This window comes from Typopeltis vanoorti, chromosome 3, assembly GCF_054136105.1.
Source record: "Typopeltis vanoorti isolate ZY-2024b chromosome 3, IOZ_Tvanoo_1.0, whole genome shotgun sequence".
In the NCBI taxonomy this organism is placed as follows: domain Eukaryota; kingdom Metazoa; phylum Arthropoda; class Arachnida; order Uropygi; family Thelyphonidae; genus Typopeltis; species Typopeltis vanoorti.
In genome coordinates, this window is record NC_143551.1 from 13,034,838 (window position 1) to 13,052,704 (window position 17,867).

The following is a 17,867-nucleotide window of genomic DNA, read 5'->3' on the forward strand; positions in this document are numbered from 1 at the left end:
TTTACATATTTTAAACTAGCTTAGAACCACATGTAGCTCAGTCGAGTTTGATGATGCGCTTTGTTTGGAAAGACTTCGGTTCGAATCTCATCTAGGATGTGAAAAACCATTATCATAGCTTTTCATCTGAAGATGAAGTAGGGTCCCTCAGAAACGAGTTTTTCATCCGCAAAACGATCAGAAAAACCCACGAAGTATTCAAATACAGAAAACTACAGGAATAAGGATTAACTACCTTATTCCGCCTGCGAAAGCCTGAATGATACAGTGTTGTTCATCACGTAAAACAGGAAAGAAGGAAGCAAATTAATTTGCATTTTTATGACTAATAAAGTCACGCACTTGAGAAAGTGTGTATTTGGATATTCTGATGCGTTTTAAGGGTCACATGACATACAGATAGAGAGACAGTCTAAGGTGAGAAAGAAACATAAATGGTCTGCCATTAAAAGGTCAGATAATTGTACAATCAGTCGACAAAGACTTGGATTCATTCGTCAGAAATATTATATAGGGCGCCATATGACCATTACTTCTGATTTTCCTGACTGGGAACAAGATCTGTTGATCATGTTCTAATTGATTGCGTTATTATTGAAGTAGGAATGGCACGTACATTCTTTTATTTAGAAGGACAAAAAATATTGAGTCTTATAGTGGTTTTTGTTGTACTGGTTGATAGTTTCAGATTACGCTAAAGCAATTAGGGCAGTGATGATAAATGTACCGCGTCTGTAAACTGTGTGAATTCTCTGACTAGTTTGGATGTTTGTGGAATTAAATATAAATTTAATTTCCATTAGAAAATCCTGTAGTGAATCTCCTTTCTGATTATATAACAGTTCTATAAGCATTGTAATTTTGTTATTTTTTTTATCAGAAATTAAAATGCTAAGAATATGTGTCATTTATTAAAAAATAAATGAAATTAAAGGAGGAGCAAAGAAAAAAAAATTAATCTTTTGTTGCATCGGCCGGGAATCGAACCCGGGCCGCCCGCGTGGCAGGCGAGCATTCTACCACTGAACCACCGATGCACGTTAACTCATTTCACCTTAGTAATTTATAAAGGTATATTTCAAAATAAATAAATTTTGTTGGAGAAATTATTATCATTGTTATTCTTCTTATTATTATTATAAAAACCTCAATGGAGTCAAAAACTCATAGTGGGAGGTCCACTGTTATACACACAGTTAATCATACCGCTTAAATATATTCACTGTGTCCGCGCTCACCGCAATCTCGGGCAATGCATTCAAATCACTCACCACTCTCTATGCAAAAAACCTGCTCCTCACTCCTTTGAGGAACACTAAATTTTTTTACATTGCTTTTATTATTATTTTTTTATTATATTTAGTTTGAGTATTGCGTTTCCTGAATTCATCCATACAATATCAATTTAAATATTATTAATACATTGCTGATTTTATTATGACTGGGTGTTATTATGTGGTGTCATCTAGCGAGGTTTTAGCATATATTCATATTGCTTACTTGCAGTTCGCTATTTACAGATAGTTACAGAAGCCGAAACTGCAAACTATTATGTTTCATTTCCTTTTATTATTTTTATTTATTTATTTATTTATTTTTTTGTAAACTTCCTGATACAGGTAAAATCACTTAGTGTTGAACAAATGCTTAAAGTGAAGACAATAGTTCTTACATAAATTACTGAGAGGTTTTTACAAGATTAATTCAGAGGAAATTTTTTTAGAACAGGTCTGGTGGTGGGAGAATTAGTGGCCATCCATGTAAACTGAGCAAGAATGTTAGAACTAGGTTTTTTACTCAGAGAGTGGTGAATGAGTGGAATAAGCTGTCAGAGTCTGTTATGTGTGCCATGAATGTAAATGAGTTCAAAGCAAAGTATGATAGATACTGTGCGAGTGCTGAATAGTTCTTGATATGATGTTTAGGGCCTCCTTCGATGAGTATAAGGACTCCTTGGAGTTGGCCGTAATAATAATAATAATAATAATAATAATAATAATATTTTCGTATACTGTGCATAGTTCATACATTTCTCAGTAGCGAGGTTGCTGGATATCAATGTCTGCTTAAGAAAATTAAATTAAATTAGTAATGTTTACATTTAATATCTATTTTGGTGTAATTTGTGAAATTCTGTAGCTGAAGGTGAGGTAACCTATCCAACAGTTGTTGCATGATTTTTGCGGTGTTTAGACAGAATTTTCTGACAATAACAGGCAAACCATTAGAGAGAGACCTAATTATCAGACCATAATATAGTGGTCTGACTTAACTATGTAGCAGTAATTCCAACTAAACCAAACTTACAGTGTTCTGCTCAGAGCACAACGGATTTTCTATGCTGGAAAATAGGACACACAGTGGAACTAAGGCGCTCATGTTGAAATTCAATAGCATGATGCCTTAAGAGCTTGAGTTGTAGGATCCAGTTAAAAATAACCCCGAAAGTGAAGGGAATGTTTTCACTTTTTCATGAATTGGAGGAGACAACGGGAATTCACATATCACTGTGATAGGTTCGTGACAAACGCCAGAACTTTATAAGCCTTCTTTAAAGGACCAAAAAGAAAAATTTTGTTTGTTTCTAGAGCAGACCCTTACACCTTATCCAATCATCCTTAACCGACAGGCAGTACTTCTCGCTGTTCAATGTCCTGTGTGAAATTTGATTGTCAATTCAACAAAACAAAACACAAAAAGACAATGAATTTATGAAGATTGTCGACATTCTCTCCCTATTCCTTATTTTAGAGTTAGTGTTTTCTGGTATTTCGTCATTCCTCTCTCACCATCGACGATTTTATTGTAAAAGCTCGAATCTTCTATAACGAATATTATTCCAAAGGTCAGAAGAAACCTCTGCGTTGGTAAATATGCAAGAGTACATAATATATCCCTAAAAATAAAAGAACAAAAGAAAAGAAAAATTGGACATATAAATTAGATGTGTAGTAAAAAGCCTTTTATATTATTATTATTATTTGTTTGGGTAAGAGGGATCGATTTGGTTTACGTTTAGTTGGGAATTTCAACGAAGCATCAAAGGCTATGAGGCAAATGTCCGTTAACTGCATAGGCTCACTTTTCAGGCATCGAAAAATAAAATCTTGTCGGATGAAAATAACTTTTTAATCTCATAAATTTATGAGTCACCAATTCTTTTCCCTTTCATCGAATGTCTAAATCACGCATGAAGTAGTTTTTCTAGTCGTTTTAATATGAAAATATTTTAAACCTACCTCACTGGTAATTTTGGATGTTTTGGGAATTGTAATTCTTTCTTTTTATTATTATTATGTGACACCTCCAGGGAGTCCAAAACTCATCGAGGGAGAGTGTGCCAACAGCATCGAACGATTAAAACCTTTCCAACTACTAACCGCACTCAAACTTGTTTAACTTTCTGCGTGAGCCATTAGTAGCAGAGGCTCTACCAATCGACCAACCTTTGCTGGCAAAGGTTGGTAGATTTTTATTCTTCCTTCTGTGTGTTTCTTATTCTTTCTTATGTGAAGGTAAACCACCTTCATCATCTCGTACTAAGCGAGATTAAAAATACTCGAAATTTATTTTTTATAGAAAACAAAATTCATCACCATCATCATGCATATCAAGGATTTAGGCCTAGCTTGGCCTGTTCCGGCCTTAGAAGTCATCGTTGAATAATTTTAAGAGGACGTCCTGGTTTTCTTTTTCCTAATGGCTTGTACTTTAAGGCTTGTTTTGGTAATCTTTCTGTTTTCATTCTTCGAATGTGTTCCATCCATTTATGTTTATATGTTTTAATTTTTTCTATTACTGGTTCTTGGTTTAATTCTTTCATAATGTCTTCGTTTCTTTTGATCAAATAGGGTATACTTTGCAGTTTTTCTCATAAACTTCATTTCTGCTGTTGTTAATCTTTGTTTGTCTTTTTGTTTTATTGTCCAGATTTCGCTTCCATACTTTGAGACTGGTAGGGCTAATGTATTGTATACTTTTAGCCTGGTTTGTTTTTAAACTATGTTTGGTTTAAATACAGAGTTAATTACTCCTGTTATTTTTAAATATTTTGCAATTTTTATGTTTATATCTTTTTCATTTTCATATGTGATCATACATCATAGGTAGTTAAATGAATTCACCTGTTCTAAGATCTTGTTATCTATTACTATTTTAGTTCTTGCTGGATCTTGTCCTTTAAAGGCCATAGTTTTTGATTTTTCTGTTGATATTATCATACCATAATCTTTGGATATCTAATTTAGATCTAAAGTAGCTTTCTGTAAGTTATCTTCAGAATTTGTAATTATTATTTGGTCGTCTGCAAAGAGGAAAGTGTTTAAGTTTACTGTAGGAAAAGTTTAATACCTTGATGTAAATTCTTGTTCCATTTTATTATTATTTCATTTAAGTAGATATTAAAAAGAGTTGCTGAGAGGAGACATCCCTGTCGGACCCCTTGTTTTATCAATCTCGTATATGATAGCACTTGATTTAATCTTATTTGTATTTGATTATTTTCATATATATATTTGTGACAGCTTTTAGGATATTATTTGGTATTTTTCTTTCTTTTAATGTGTTAAATAATATGTTTCTTTTAACCTTGTCAAATGCTTTTTCAAAGTCACTAAATGCAATACGTGTTTCTAGATTGTATTCTCTTCTTTTCTCTATTATTAATTTTAGGCAAAAGGCCGGTTCTATACATGCTCGTCCTTTTCTAAATCCATTCTGTACTTCTAAAATAAAGTTATCGGAATATTTCATTAGTCGTCTTTGCTATTTAAGATTCTGCTGTATATTTTGTAACAGGAATTTAGTATACTGATACCTCTATAGTTTTTAGGGTCATCTCTATTACCTTTTTTAAAGATAGGAATCACAATTGCTTTTTTCCATTCTATTGGGAGATACCAGTTGAGTAAATTTTAGTTAAAAATAATAAGGGTCTTTTTTTGAATCTTGTTCCTGCGTATTTATATAGTTCTGAACCTAGCTTATCTTCTCCAAGTGATTTTCCGTTTCTTGTTTCTTTGAGGCTGATTTCTAATTCTTCTTCAGTTATTTCCTTTTCATTTTCGTTAATTGTTTGCCAGTTGTCTTTTTTAAAATATTTGTCTGTCCACAATTCTGTGCAGTAATTTAGAAATTCTTCTAATTTCAATTCGGTGTTTAATTTAATGTTTTCTTTGGTATCTGCATTTAAGTGTTTCAAAATCTTATATACATTGGGTCTTATTTTATATAAATCATGTTCTAAATTAGAAACAAATTTATTCCATGATTCTCTATGTCTTTTTCTGACTTCTCTTTTAGCTATGGCTCTTATTCTTTTATATTCTATTTCATCTTCTAATCTTTTACTGCTTAACCATTTGTGATAGGCTTCGTTTTTCTTTTTGATTATTTCTTTGATTGTATCATCCCAGATCTTCAGTTTTTTTTCCTTTTATTGAATTTTTTGGTCTTTCCTAAGCTTTCATTTGCTGCTGCATTTAGTATCGTTTTTATATTAAGCCATTCTATTTTTATTTCTTCATTTTGTTTTATTTTATCTAGATACTGGTTAATTCTTTGTTCATATAGCCATTGTACATTTGTGTCATTCAATAGTCTAGTTTTATAAACAAATGTTTCGATTTTTCTTTCTGTTCTTGTTAGATGTAGCCATTTAGGTGGTAATATTAATTTTATTTTAACAAGGAAGTGGTCACAGCTTATTTCATATCCTCTGTGAACTCTAACATCTAGTGAAAATTTTGATGTCTTTTCATTTAATATGAAGTAATCTAATATTGATTTCCATCCTCTTGCTGCCCAAGTATATTTATGTATGTCTTTATGTTTATAGAAGGAATTCATTATTTTTAGGTTATTATAAACTACAAAGTCAATCAATTTTTTACCATTTCTGTTTATAGTGTGTTCTTCTTGTATTCCTATATTATTATTAATTTTCGTGTTTCCAATTCTTGCATTTAAGTCTCCTGCTAAAATTATGTAATCATTTTTATTTATTTTATTATATATGTTTTGTAGCTGATTATAAAAATCAATAGAATCCTGTTCTCTTCCTTCTTCTGTGGCATATAAACCAATTACTGTTAAATAGCCTCTATCTATTTTTATTCTAGCTTCTATTATTCTTTTATTCCATAATTTATAATCTTTTAGCTGTTTTGAAAGGGAGTTATGAATCCAAATCATGACTCCTGCTTGTGCTCTTTGGTCTCTGTCGACTCCATTGTATATCACATTAAAATTTCGGTTCTCATAGTTCCTTTTAATTTCATTTTGTTCAGTGATTACTGCTATTTTAAAATTTCTTTCATTTAATAGTTGGTCTAATTCTCTTTCTTTATATGCTATTCCTCTTTCATTCCAGTTTGCTATGTGCATTATATTTTGTCGTTTCCATTTTTGTTTTACCTTTTCCATTCCAGGGTCGTTTTTCATAGATTCAATCCGATTATCTTTTTCTGTCAGCTTACAAGTAAAATTATGTTCTCCATGTCAGGGGACTAGCCTGACGATGGAATAGTTCAGTGGTAGGGCTGCTACCTTAAGGCTTCTGAACTAGCCTTCTTCCGATTTTAAACCCATAGGAGGAATAGGGTATATGGAAAGGGGGAAAGAGTAGATTATAGAAGAATTATAGTAAGGTTTATAGATAGGGCATAGTTGTAAGGCCAGAAATGAAAAGACCCCATGGCCCTCGAGTACTTTAATAGCATAAGGGTCATGAAATAAGAAGAGTTGGCTGATAAGGCTTTATAGAAAGATTAAAGTAAGTGGATCTTCCTCAAAGTAGAAGAAGAAGAGGATAGATCCAGCTAGGGGGTTCATGGGAGTGCCGCTTCCCTTACAATCAAGATGATTGCCCCTTATGGCCCTGTTGGTCCACGAGTCCTTATTCAGTATATTCGGACCACCCCACCATATACACACACACGCACGCACGCACGTATATATATATATACACACACACACACATGGTGGGCTCCCCTATGAATCCAGGCACCAACATAATCTATCTGATTTTTTTTTTTTTATATTGAGTCCATACACGAGGGGTTGGTTGATCAACCTATAATACGTTAGTACCGTGTATGGGTATTGGGTTGGAAAAGGAAATGTTTACATTTGGTTTGAAAGACTGTATATTGTATTCCCTGGGAAGTACATCAGGGAAAGACTTTCCACAATACAGCAGTATCAATATCAGTATCAGGATGAAGGAAGAAGAAAAGAAACTTGTTCTGTGGGTTAGAAGGTGCACTGTGAAGTGATGTTGCGCAGCAGCTGCACGTGTTCCTATTGGCTTAGTACTAAGTGGGGGAATTACGAGGGTGGTTTGAAAAGTTCTCAGCCTTCACTATAGATGGCAACACTATCGGCACGATTTTTTCCCTAAGTTGGTGCATCTGTCATAAGCATCCATGTGAAATTGCAAGTCTATCTATTCTATCAAGTAGTTTGTTTCGTACAGCTGTCTGCTGCTGAAGCAAAAGTGTTGAAAAAGTGAAGCAAAAGCAGCACCCATCTTGCGCAAGATGGGTGCCGCTCTTGCTCACAACAGATCAAAAACGCACTCGCATGAAAATCTCAGAACAGTGCTTGGAGTGTTTTAACAAGAATAGAACTGATTTTGTGCGCCGATTTGGTACTATGGATGAGATTCGTTTCATCATTACAGACCAGAACCCAAACAGCAGTCAAAACAATGGACAGAAGTCAGTCGTTCAACGCCAAAGAAGATAAAGTCGGTTCCATCAGCAGGAAGGATCATGGCATCGACGTTTTGGGATGCTAAAGGCATTCTATTTATTAATTATCTTGAAAAGAGTAAAACAATAACGAGGGAATATTATTCCGATCTTTTAACCTGACTAGACGTAAAAAACTTAAGGAAAGACCCGATTTGCAAAAGAAAAAACCATCCTTCATCAGGACAGTGCACCTGCCCACAAAGGTGTTTTGGCAATGAGACGATTAAGGGATCTGCACTATGAATTGTTGAAACATCCACCCTCTTTCCCAGATTTGACTTTCTCGCTGTTTTCTCAGCAGTTTTCTTCGAATCAATAGGTGATTGCATCAATCAATAGGTGATTACTGAGAACCACTACAGGGACTGGATAATGGCGTTGCAGCATCGCTTGAATAAATGTATTAGTCATAAGGAAGATTATGTTGAAAAATAAAAATAATTTCGAAATTGAAATTGTAAGTTCTTTTTTTTCATTGTTAGGCCGAGAACTTTTCAGACCACCCTCGTATTGATGTTATTTTAGATGAGTAATTCCCCCACTTAGTACGGAAATATTTGTAGAATATGCATACTACGGAAACCAAACGTTTCTGCGAAAGTGGGGGGAGTGAGTTGGTAAGAAATGGGTTATTAATAAGTCTAATTGCTCTCCTCTGTATCGAGTCAAGCATTTTAAGGGAGCTTTTAGTGTGCCCCACTCCAAATGTGAGAGCAGTATTCAATAGCCGGGCGGATTTTTGGTTTGTAAAACGTTAATAGCTGTTCAAAGGTGAAGTATCGTCTTGAGCGAAAAAGAAATATTAGTTTTTTATTTTATTTTAAGCTGAGGACGCAATGGTTGTGATGTGTTTATGCCAAGAAAGGTTTGATGACAGGGTAATTCCAAGAAGAGAAATTTCAAATTGCTTGGAAATTTAAATATTGTCAAAAATAATCCTGGGAAAAAATGGTTCTTTTTTATGAGAAATAAGACAGAACTAAATTTTATTAGATTGAAATTGACGAGGTTATCTGAACCCCCTTCCCCGTTGGAGGATGGCTTGGAGATCAGAATTAAGGGCGACGGTGGTGGTTGATGGTTTGTAGGTTGAGGTGAGTTGTGTAGAGTAAGTGTGCTGTCGTCTGCAAAACTGTGTATTGGGTTGGAGGTCAACCGAAATAGGCCAATGGTATATAGCAGTAAAAGGGTTGGTGTGAGGATAAGGAACCACCCACCATCACACATAGTGTGCGTCCAGAAAGACAGCTAGCAGTCCAACTGCAGATGTCCTGAGACAGACCAAACGATGGTAGTTTGCTTAGTAAGCCCTTGTGCCAGACCTGGTCATAAACTTTGAGGATATCAAGTGCAACCACTTGAGATTTGCAAACTTCAACATATCATTTGTCCAGAGATGGATGACACACGTGAGCAGATCTCCTATTGATCGGTAGCGACCGAGTCCATACTTTAAGTTGTTTATTAGGTGGATGCCTTATAGGAGTTGCGAATTGATGATTTTTCCATTACTTTAGATAAAGCTGAGGCGAGCAAGATGGGGCGGTAGTTGGACGGAAGTGACTTGTCGCTCTTCTTGGGAATGGGTTGAATATGGGACAATTTCCAGGCTGTGGGATAGATACCACTGAAGTAAGAGACTATATACAGGCGACATAGGATGGGAGTCAGTTCTGGTGCATTAATTTTCAGGACATTTAGAGGAATGCCATCAGGGCCATGAGACTTTTTTATGTCTAATTTGGACATTATTTTTCTGATCTCTCTCTGGCAAAAGGATATAGTGGGCATTGTATGTTAACCATCTGAAATGGTTGGGGGGGGGGGGGGCTTTACCATTGTCAGTTATGCATTGTCAGGAAGCAAAGTGTGAAGCCAGAAGATTTTATTTTTCTGTGGGTGATGATGTGATAATGCAATACAGCCATTTGGGTATGATAAGGGTTGAAATAATGTTGGGCAGAAGTTACAATTAATTGCTTTGGCGAAAGACCAAAAGGCTCCGCTGCCATTTGGACAGGCTGCTAGTTTCCTGCTTTTTGCTCTTTCAAGCTCTGTTTTCGAAGCATTGATTATTATTATTATTTTTTTTGCATCTATTTTGGGCTTGAGTATAAACTCTAAAGGAAGATGCAGTTCTTGATTTGAGGCAGTTACAGTATGTTTGGTTTTTCATTTGTACAGCCTTGGCACATCTTGGAGAACCAGTGTTTCGATAGGGGATGGCAGTTCAGAGTAGTGTGTGGTGTGTATGTTTCCATGCAGTTGCTTTGCGTGGGATTAAGTATGCCAAGGGTTGACTCAAATAGCGAAAAGAAAGTTAATAACACAAACATGTATGTGGTTATATATAATATTTGGCTTAATAAAGAGGAATAAAAAGGATCATTAATCTATTTTTGTATTTCAATGATATGTCAGAACTACAGAAAGAAACTGTTACTGAAGTAAAACTGACGTTCCACTGTAACTCAGTAAACATTGCAATAATTTTGATTAGTAGCAGTAAAGGAAAGGACTGATGAAATTGGCACAAATAGTTATTGTTATTATTATTACGTGACACCTCCAAGGTCTCATCGTGAGAGGACCCACTACCCCAGTAAAACTTACTGTCTCCCTTAATCCTTCAACTGCACGACTCCACTACTATCAACACATCGCTATTTACCCACCACCACCACCAGTTTCAACAGAATTTCAAAGATAGCCTTCTATCATAGAGACTAACATCACAGACTTACCTCCCCTTACAACCATTGACAAGAGGATTGGTTTGGGAAAATATCTTTCATTATTCATACCTGAATAATGAAAATTGTCTGAGCTGTTTCAAAAAATGGCTTTAGGAAATACACGGCACATCGACATCAAACCACTGGAAGAAGAATACCACAAACCGTTTTAATAGTTAGACTAGTGGAGTTCATTGAATTCATTTTTTTTTTCGTTTATGTTATCCCGAAGAATGACTATATCCACTATTTTTTTCTATGCGTAGATTCTCAGGGGGGGGGGAGATTTATTTTATTTTTCTTCTCCTTTTCCCCTTGATTCCCAAGTCGTCTAGACAGAGTGATAATGACAACCTTCATTGTCTAAGAAAAGTAAGCAAAATAAAGCCATTGAACTTCAGTATAAGTGTGTCTCAAAATCTTTTTAAGGAACTATCGCTAAAGTTTTACGTAGCTTAGTTTTCTTGTAAACAAATTTTTTGAGGCTACTTATGTTTTGTATTCTTTCTGAAATTATTTATCAAAAGAAGTTTTCAAAAAATCGTTGTGTTAATCTTTAAGTTTCTGCACTATTATTTTATTTTATTTGGATAGGTTCCCATAACAAATAAATAAAAATAAACAAACAAAATAAAAGGACAGCGCTTTCACTGACAATGTTAGTAACACCCATCCTTTGTTTTCAAAATGACTCCTTATCACAATTATGAATTGGAACTCGTCAATTTTTTTCTGGTTTCATAAACTACTTTTAAGTTCTTATTGTAATATAGACTGTATGAAAACTAAAACAGTGCATCAAATTATTTTCGGGTGATTTTTATTTACAACAAAGATTTGCAGTGGACACTGTTTGACTTAAATAAGAAGGTGATAAATAAATCAGAGCGACATAGTCCGATGGTTTCTGAGTACGGAATTTATTATTGCAAGAGTGGTGATAGCTGAAAGGATGCTCAGAGAAAGTATTTGTTGCTTAGAGCTCCTTGGAAATGGTGAATCAACTCCAAAATTAAATGGCTGGTTTGGGATATTGTGCTGTTCCTGCAGCCCTTTTTCACTAATCTCCTTCAATGATCATTCGAGTGTTGTCGTCAAGAAGCCAACACCACATCATGGATCCAGTTCCTGTAACTTTCCACTCGAGTGTAGATTCCAGGGGTATTTGGACGTCCACATCCAATGCCAAAGGACACGACTCCAAGCTGATACCAGTGACTATCTTTTTCACATACTAGAGGACTCCCTCCATCACCCTACAAATTATGAACAATAGATCAGTCATTCCTTATTGCATTCTAAAGTGTAATGGTCGAGTTTATATTCGTTTTTACGAATTACTCTCTAGATAACATGCATTTAAAACCCAAATGATTAGTTATTTGAAAATAGCATAATATGTTGGAAATTTCTTAGAATCATCTAATTATGATGAAAGGAAACAATAACAAAACATGTTTTACTGGCTCACGGCCATCACCCTGCTTGTTGGCAGTAAATGGTGAATACAAAGCGGAAAAACACAAATTTATATACAGCAAAGATCAAGAAATCCAATGCCTGTTTATAAGCCATCCTTTAAAGAAACATTTCAGCAATTGCCAAACCTTTCTCCCCAGGTTTTTCTAAAAAGGAAATAAACAAATAAACAAAAGAACTGATATACATTCTCCACGCTAACAACTTTTTTTTTCTGGCACGCAATCCAGGGATTACCTTAAAAAATAATGAACTAAATAAATACAAATCCAGCATCTTCGCTGAGTTGTATATTTTAACTTCAGAGAATACAATTTTATTAAGTAAACGATACCAAATAAAAATGCAGTAAAGAAATAAACATTATCAACTGTTTGTGGTTCTGCTTTGAAACATCGATTTCTTAATATTAAAAAAAAAGTTTTCAAAAAGAGTCAAATTCTTATTAAACATTATCAACTTATGAGGCTTCATTTTCAAAGATAAGGCTTCAGTTTCATCATATATTTTTATTTGCTTCCTGCCGTTTACAGATTGTACAGAATGTCACAATCACCACCAAAGAAACATAGACATTCAAATGAAGAGGATATTAGAAAATTTAAAGAGCATTTTATATTCAGAATCGGTTGTTTGTAGGGCTTCAGTAAAGAGACATTTTGAAATTGTTCATAAGAATTTAAGCAATAAAAGTGAGCAAGAACAAAGAGAATTAATTTCTCGTAAACTGAACAAGACAAAAAAACAAACAAAAAAAAACATTCCATACTTTGATGAAATTTATTTCAGGTAGGCCTAGTTCAAACTTAGTTTCTGCTAGTTTTGAGTTTGAAAAGTTATTGCCCAACATGGAAAACTACTCAGTGATGGAGAGTATAATAAACAAGCAAGGCTAGAATGTGTTCCTTCCTTTTCTTTTTGACACTCTTTCAGAAAAGGTAAAAATTATTTAGCACATTAAAGATTTGTCTGAGTAGAAAAGCAGTTAAAGATAGGATGCTTAAGAGAGGAATACAGCAGAACAATTAACAAAAGATTTGGCTTCATGTAAGTTATTTTCTATTTATGTTGATAGGAGCACAGACATTACTTCATCTGCTACGCTAGCAATCTTTGCTCGATTTTGTAAGGATGACGAAGTATGCGAAGAGGTGATTAACATTACCTGAGCGCACTGCGATAGGATACCTCGGCAAATCTATTCGGCAAATTGATATTTCAAAAGTGGCATCCGTCATAGCAGATGGGCATCAAGAATGATTGGTAAGGAAGCAGGATTTGTAAATCTGTTTGCCATGTTGGTCATCCACTGATAGGTTATTCATTGCATCGTACACGAGGAGACTTTATGTACAAAAGCTGGCCTAAAGGAACTTCAAAAAGTGATGCAAACAGGTTGTTAATTACATTTCTGCACGTGCTTTGAATAAAAGACAATTTCAGAATCTATTGAATGAGGTGGATTCAGTGTACAAAGGACTACTAATGTACAACAATGTCCGTTGGCTTAGTCGAGGTCTTGTTCTGAAACGATTCGTTGAATGCCTGGGTGAGATAAATCTCTTTTTGACTAATCAACAAATGTCTTATAAAGAAATGTATGACATCGTGTAGGTTTGTAAACTGATGTTTTTTTCATATTTTTGAAAACATTTAAATGACATGAACCTTAAGCTGCAGGCTCTGGTAAGACTCCTGATGTTATGTTTGATGACATAAAGGCATTTGAAATGAAATTAGGAGTTTTTAAGAGGGATGTAGACAGATTTAGATATTTTCCAAACCTAAAAAAATACATCAATGATCTCCAAAACTGAGGACAAAACAAACTACCAACTTCAAAAGCTATTTTGAACGTCATTGTGTCAACTGTTGAGCAATTCTTTATAAGATTTGTTAAGTTCAGAGAATTAGAAGAGACTGCAAAATTCATTAAGTTTCCAGACATTATAAAACTGGATGAATTAAACTTGCAAATGTTTTCGTGGATAAATGTGGATGATTTTGAAATGCAGTTGATTGATTTTCAAAGTAGCTCAATTTGGAGGCAGAAATTTGTTGACCTCAGAGTTGACTTGGAAAATATTGAAAAAGAGCGATTAGAGACGTCTGCATTTTTAAAAACCCTTGCAACAGCATTACTATCCATTTTTGCATCTACATATTCCTGTGAATCAATGTTCTCGGTGATTAACTTTGTTAAGTCTTATAATAGGAGTAGCCTACAGATGCAACTAGCAGCGCATACATGTCTCTAAAGGCTACAAAATGTAAACCTGATATAAATGATCAATCATCAGTGATGCAGCAGCTGAAGTCTCATTGATGCTAAATAAATAAAAAGTCCATTACGTTTCTTTCTCTAGTTTTGATTTGATGTTTTCTGCTAAAAATGGTAAGGATTAACTTCTGTTTAATATATTATGTAGGTAAAATGGCATTTTATTTTATCTGTAATTTATATGTATTACTCGTAAGGGATTAAGAATTAAAAAAATAATATCTTTAATTTTATTCTCTTTTATTGTGCTTTAGTCAAGTAAAACTATTGCGACTGTGCTCTGTAACATATTGGGAAAACTTGAAAAAACTTGTCTGATTGATCTTTATATAAAAAAAAATCCGAATTATTGTTTACTCTTTTGCTGATGTTAAAAATTGCGTCTTTAAACTGTGTGGCTGTATATGGCAGATAGAATTACACTTAAAGGCAAATAAAAATATCCACGCTATCAATAAGGTAGAAGGACTTAGGTAAAAATTCCGTCACTAATTTTTACATTCATTCAATCTTACATGACTTACAATAACCACTCTTCCAATATTCTTTGATTTTACAGCTCTGGTGTGATTTTTTATTATTTGAAAAGGTTCTTCCAATACTTAAACGACACCAAATAATAATATGTTCCCCAATTTTTCTTTCTTTTTTGGCACGTGAGAAAATTTTGTATCAAAGATTTGGCGATTTTGGCACTCACACTTAAAAAGGTTGCCCACCCCTGCTCTAGGCAATCTCGCCGAAAGCTGTCAGAAGTCCTTTACTAACGAACAGAATTCAAGCATTGAATCATATTTCAACTCTTTCTATCGATCGTGTTGCCATTTGCTTTCTAATAAAATCAATCGATTATGGCTGAATTGCACATATATTGAAAGCAAAGAAATCCCAATACAAAAAAAGATGAAGTAAGCAACTCCCTTCCAGGAATGCGTTCAGATTTTTTGGAAAGGGAAAGCCCCTCGATAGGTTTCATTCTCAGTATAATAGTAAGGTTTGAGTTGGACTGTTTCGAACTACGGCCAAAGCATCTAAGACCATGCCAGTGTCATGTCTGTTAATTTCTTGTCCTTCGGACTAGTTCATCTATTTTGCGAACAGGAGTTTTGGGGAGGAGAACATCATTTCTACCTCCGCCCAAAATAAGGAAAGCATTAGAAGGAACCTGCCTTTCATTAAAATAATAAGCTTTTATAAAGGCTTTATAAAAGCTTATTATTTCAATAATAAGCTTTTATAAAGGAAATTATAAAAGCTTTTATAAGCTTTTATAATTTCCTGTCCCTTTTGCCGTAACTTATAAAGCAGTTTATTATGTGGGTAGCCTGTCAAATACGTTTGTAAAATCCAGAAGTATTATTGTATACGAATCACCCCTATCCACAACGGTAGTCCCCTTATTATAAAATGTAAGCAAATTTGTAAAACAAGATCTCTCTTTAACAAACCCATGTTGACCTCTATACAGGTCAACATGGGTTTTCACTTTCCACCCAACCCTGTATTCCTAGCCAATTTCTATTCCTAGCCAATCGCTCCAAGATCTTAACAACCACTCCAGAAATGCAAACTGGTCTGTAATTTGAAACATCTGTTTTGCTTCCGCCTTTATGCAATGGAACAATCTTGCCCTCCTTCCAATCATTAGGGATTGTTGAGGACACCAGACTCTCATTAAGCAACCGACTCAACGGACGTGTCAGTTCCTTAGCGCATTCTTTCATAACACGCGGTGAAATTTCAATAGCCTTATTCACATCAAGTTGACTTAAACAATCATAGACCTCTACCTCATTCAGCTGCAAGGAACTGGGTTGAAGTATTGATTCCTCAACTTCCTGTTTCCCTAGAATGGTACCGTTATGAAAAACCCCTGGACGGAATTCCACCTCATTGTTTTCAGCAGGGTATCGTCGTTACTGAATGAGCTACGGATATCTCTTAGTATAATTGAGACAAAGTGATTTATCTGTAACAGCGAAATCGGAGTTCGTGCAATATTTCAAAGAAGGTAAACATAAAATTCTTACCATTCAATTACCAAAAATACTTACATCGCATGCATCTCTGCCTTCTGCTCCTGCACATAAAGAGGTAGGTGGTAATTTGTAGTTCGATCCAAAATGTAACTGCAGCGCCCTCTCGCAGTCGTCATTTCTCCACAAAGGAACATTGACCTCTTTAAGAACCACCGAATGGTCAGTGTCTAACAAAACAGACAGGCTGCATTAGAAAACGATGTGATACATTTGAGGTACAAAATTGAGTGATAGGCATGAAATTGGCAGTCACCAAATTTCATTTAACTGGGTTATGCAAATATAAATTTACATCGCCAAGTGTGTCACAGTCTAAAAAAGGTTTAAGAACCACTACATACTAGACAGAAATAAAAGAACTGAAAACGGTTACAAAAGCTCCTTAAGGTCTAGGGTATTTGAACTTGCGTTTTTCCAACCTAGAGTAAATATCGAGAAGCTCTTGCAACTGTGAAAAAATGACTTAACATCAACTATTAATGACCACTAGGAGTGGAACTGTTCGTATAGCAGAAAAATGACAACTCAACCTGAGAAAATGTTTTGTGTGCTGTTGTCACAGAATCTACTAATCTTCAGAAAGATTAGTAGATTCTGTGACAACAGATTTTTATTTTGTTATAGAAAAATAAAATTATTTTCCTTATATATACAAGTAGAGTAAAATACATTTTAAGATAATTTTCGTAGTTTACAAAAATGTTTCAAATAAGTTACTGAGTTTTTACAATTCTTTTTATGCGTGTAACCAAGGGCCGTAGCCATATTGGTTACTAGAAAGTTAAATTCATGCGATACAGTCACTGCAAAATCCAGTGACTGTATCTACGAATGCTCACAGAACATGGTATTAGAATCATAATTGGAAATGATATATAAGTTATAGCGATCTCTTATGAAAAAATGTCAACATTATTTAGTCGCATGAGGTAATCTCTCAATCTTTTTCTGAAAGCATATTCTGAGGTTATCGATCTGACTTCATTTGGGAGTTTATTGTAGCTGTTTGTTGCTAGATATTCAAAGATAACTGGTTAATTTGACGATAAAATTTATTAGTAGTATAAAAATGCATCTTAATTTTGATTAGGGATACTTTCATCGCTGAAAAAAATATTAAGAAAATAATCTATGTTGGCATGTCAGAAATTTGTTTAATGATAGAAAAGAAACCAGTTGTTTTATCAGCAAGACAGCACGGTGCGATGCCACATATGCACGATATGTGGGTCATAACAATCCTAAGCACGAGATGCCCAATATTCGGCCAAAGAGAACCCATTTTCTAGCGCCACTGCATTTTGAGAACAAGAATCGGAGATCAAGCTTATGTAATGCCATTGTCAAGTAACGCTGAGAAAATTTAAGGAGAGAGAGAGAGAGAGAGAGAGAGAATAGAAATTGTTGCTGGAAACGTTCATCATAAAACGCTGGAAAGTGTCTGGCATGTAAACTGAACATCATTTAAATGTTTACATTATATCTCTAGTACACCAATCTTTTCGATATTTTCTTTTCAGTGATTTTAAATTTCACTTCTGTACGTTTTTGTTTTCTTTTCATTAGCATATGAAGTATC

At 34.5% G+C, this 17,867-nt stretch overlaps 1 protein-coding gene and 1 non-coding gene across 2 annotated transcripts in view; both read right to left on the reverse strand.

Moving 5' to 3' along the window:
* Positions 1–966: 966 nt before the first annotated feature.
* TRNAG-GCC (transfer RNA glycine (anticodon GCC)) lies at positions 967–1,037 on the reverse strand. Its single transcript has one exon. It is a non-coding gene; the product is annotated as a tRNA-Gly (tRNA).
* A 10,546-nt stretch (positions 1,038–11,583) lies between these two features.
* LOC150107927 (chymotrypsinogen 2-like) overlaps positions 11,584–17,867 on the reverse strand; it is a 51,022-nt gene continuing 44,738 nt past the window's right edge. The window contains exons 5-6 of the mRNA XM_090415452.1: positions 16,304–16,455; positions 11,584–11,745 (exon numbers count right to left, since the gene is read on the reverse strand). Of these exons, the coding sequence (XP_090271578.1) occupies positions 11,584–11,745; positions 16,304–16,455 (314 nt within the window). The remainder of the gene's footprint in view (positions 11,746–16,303; positions 16,456–17,867) is intronic.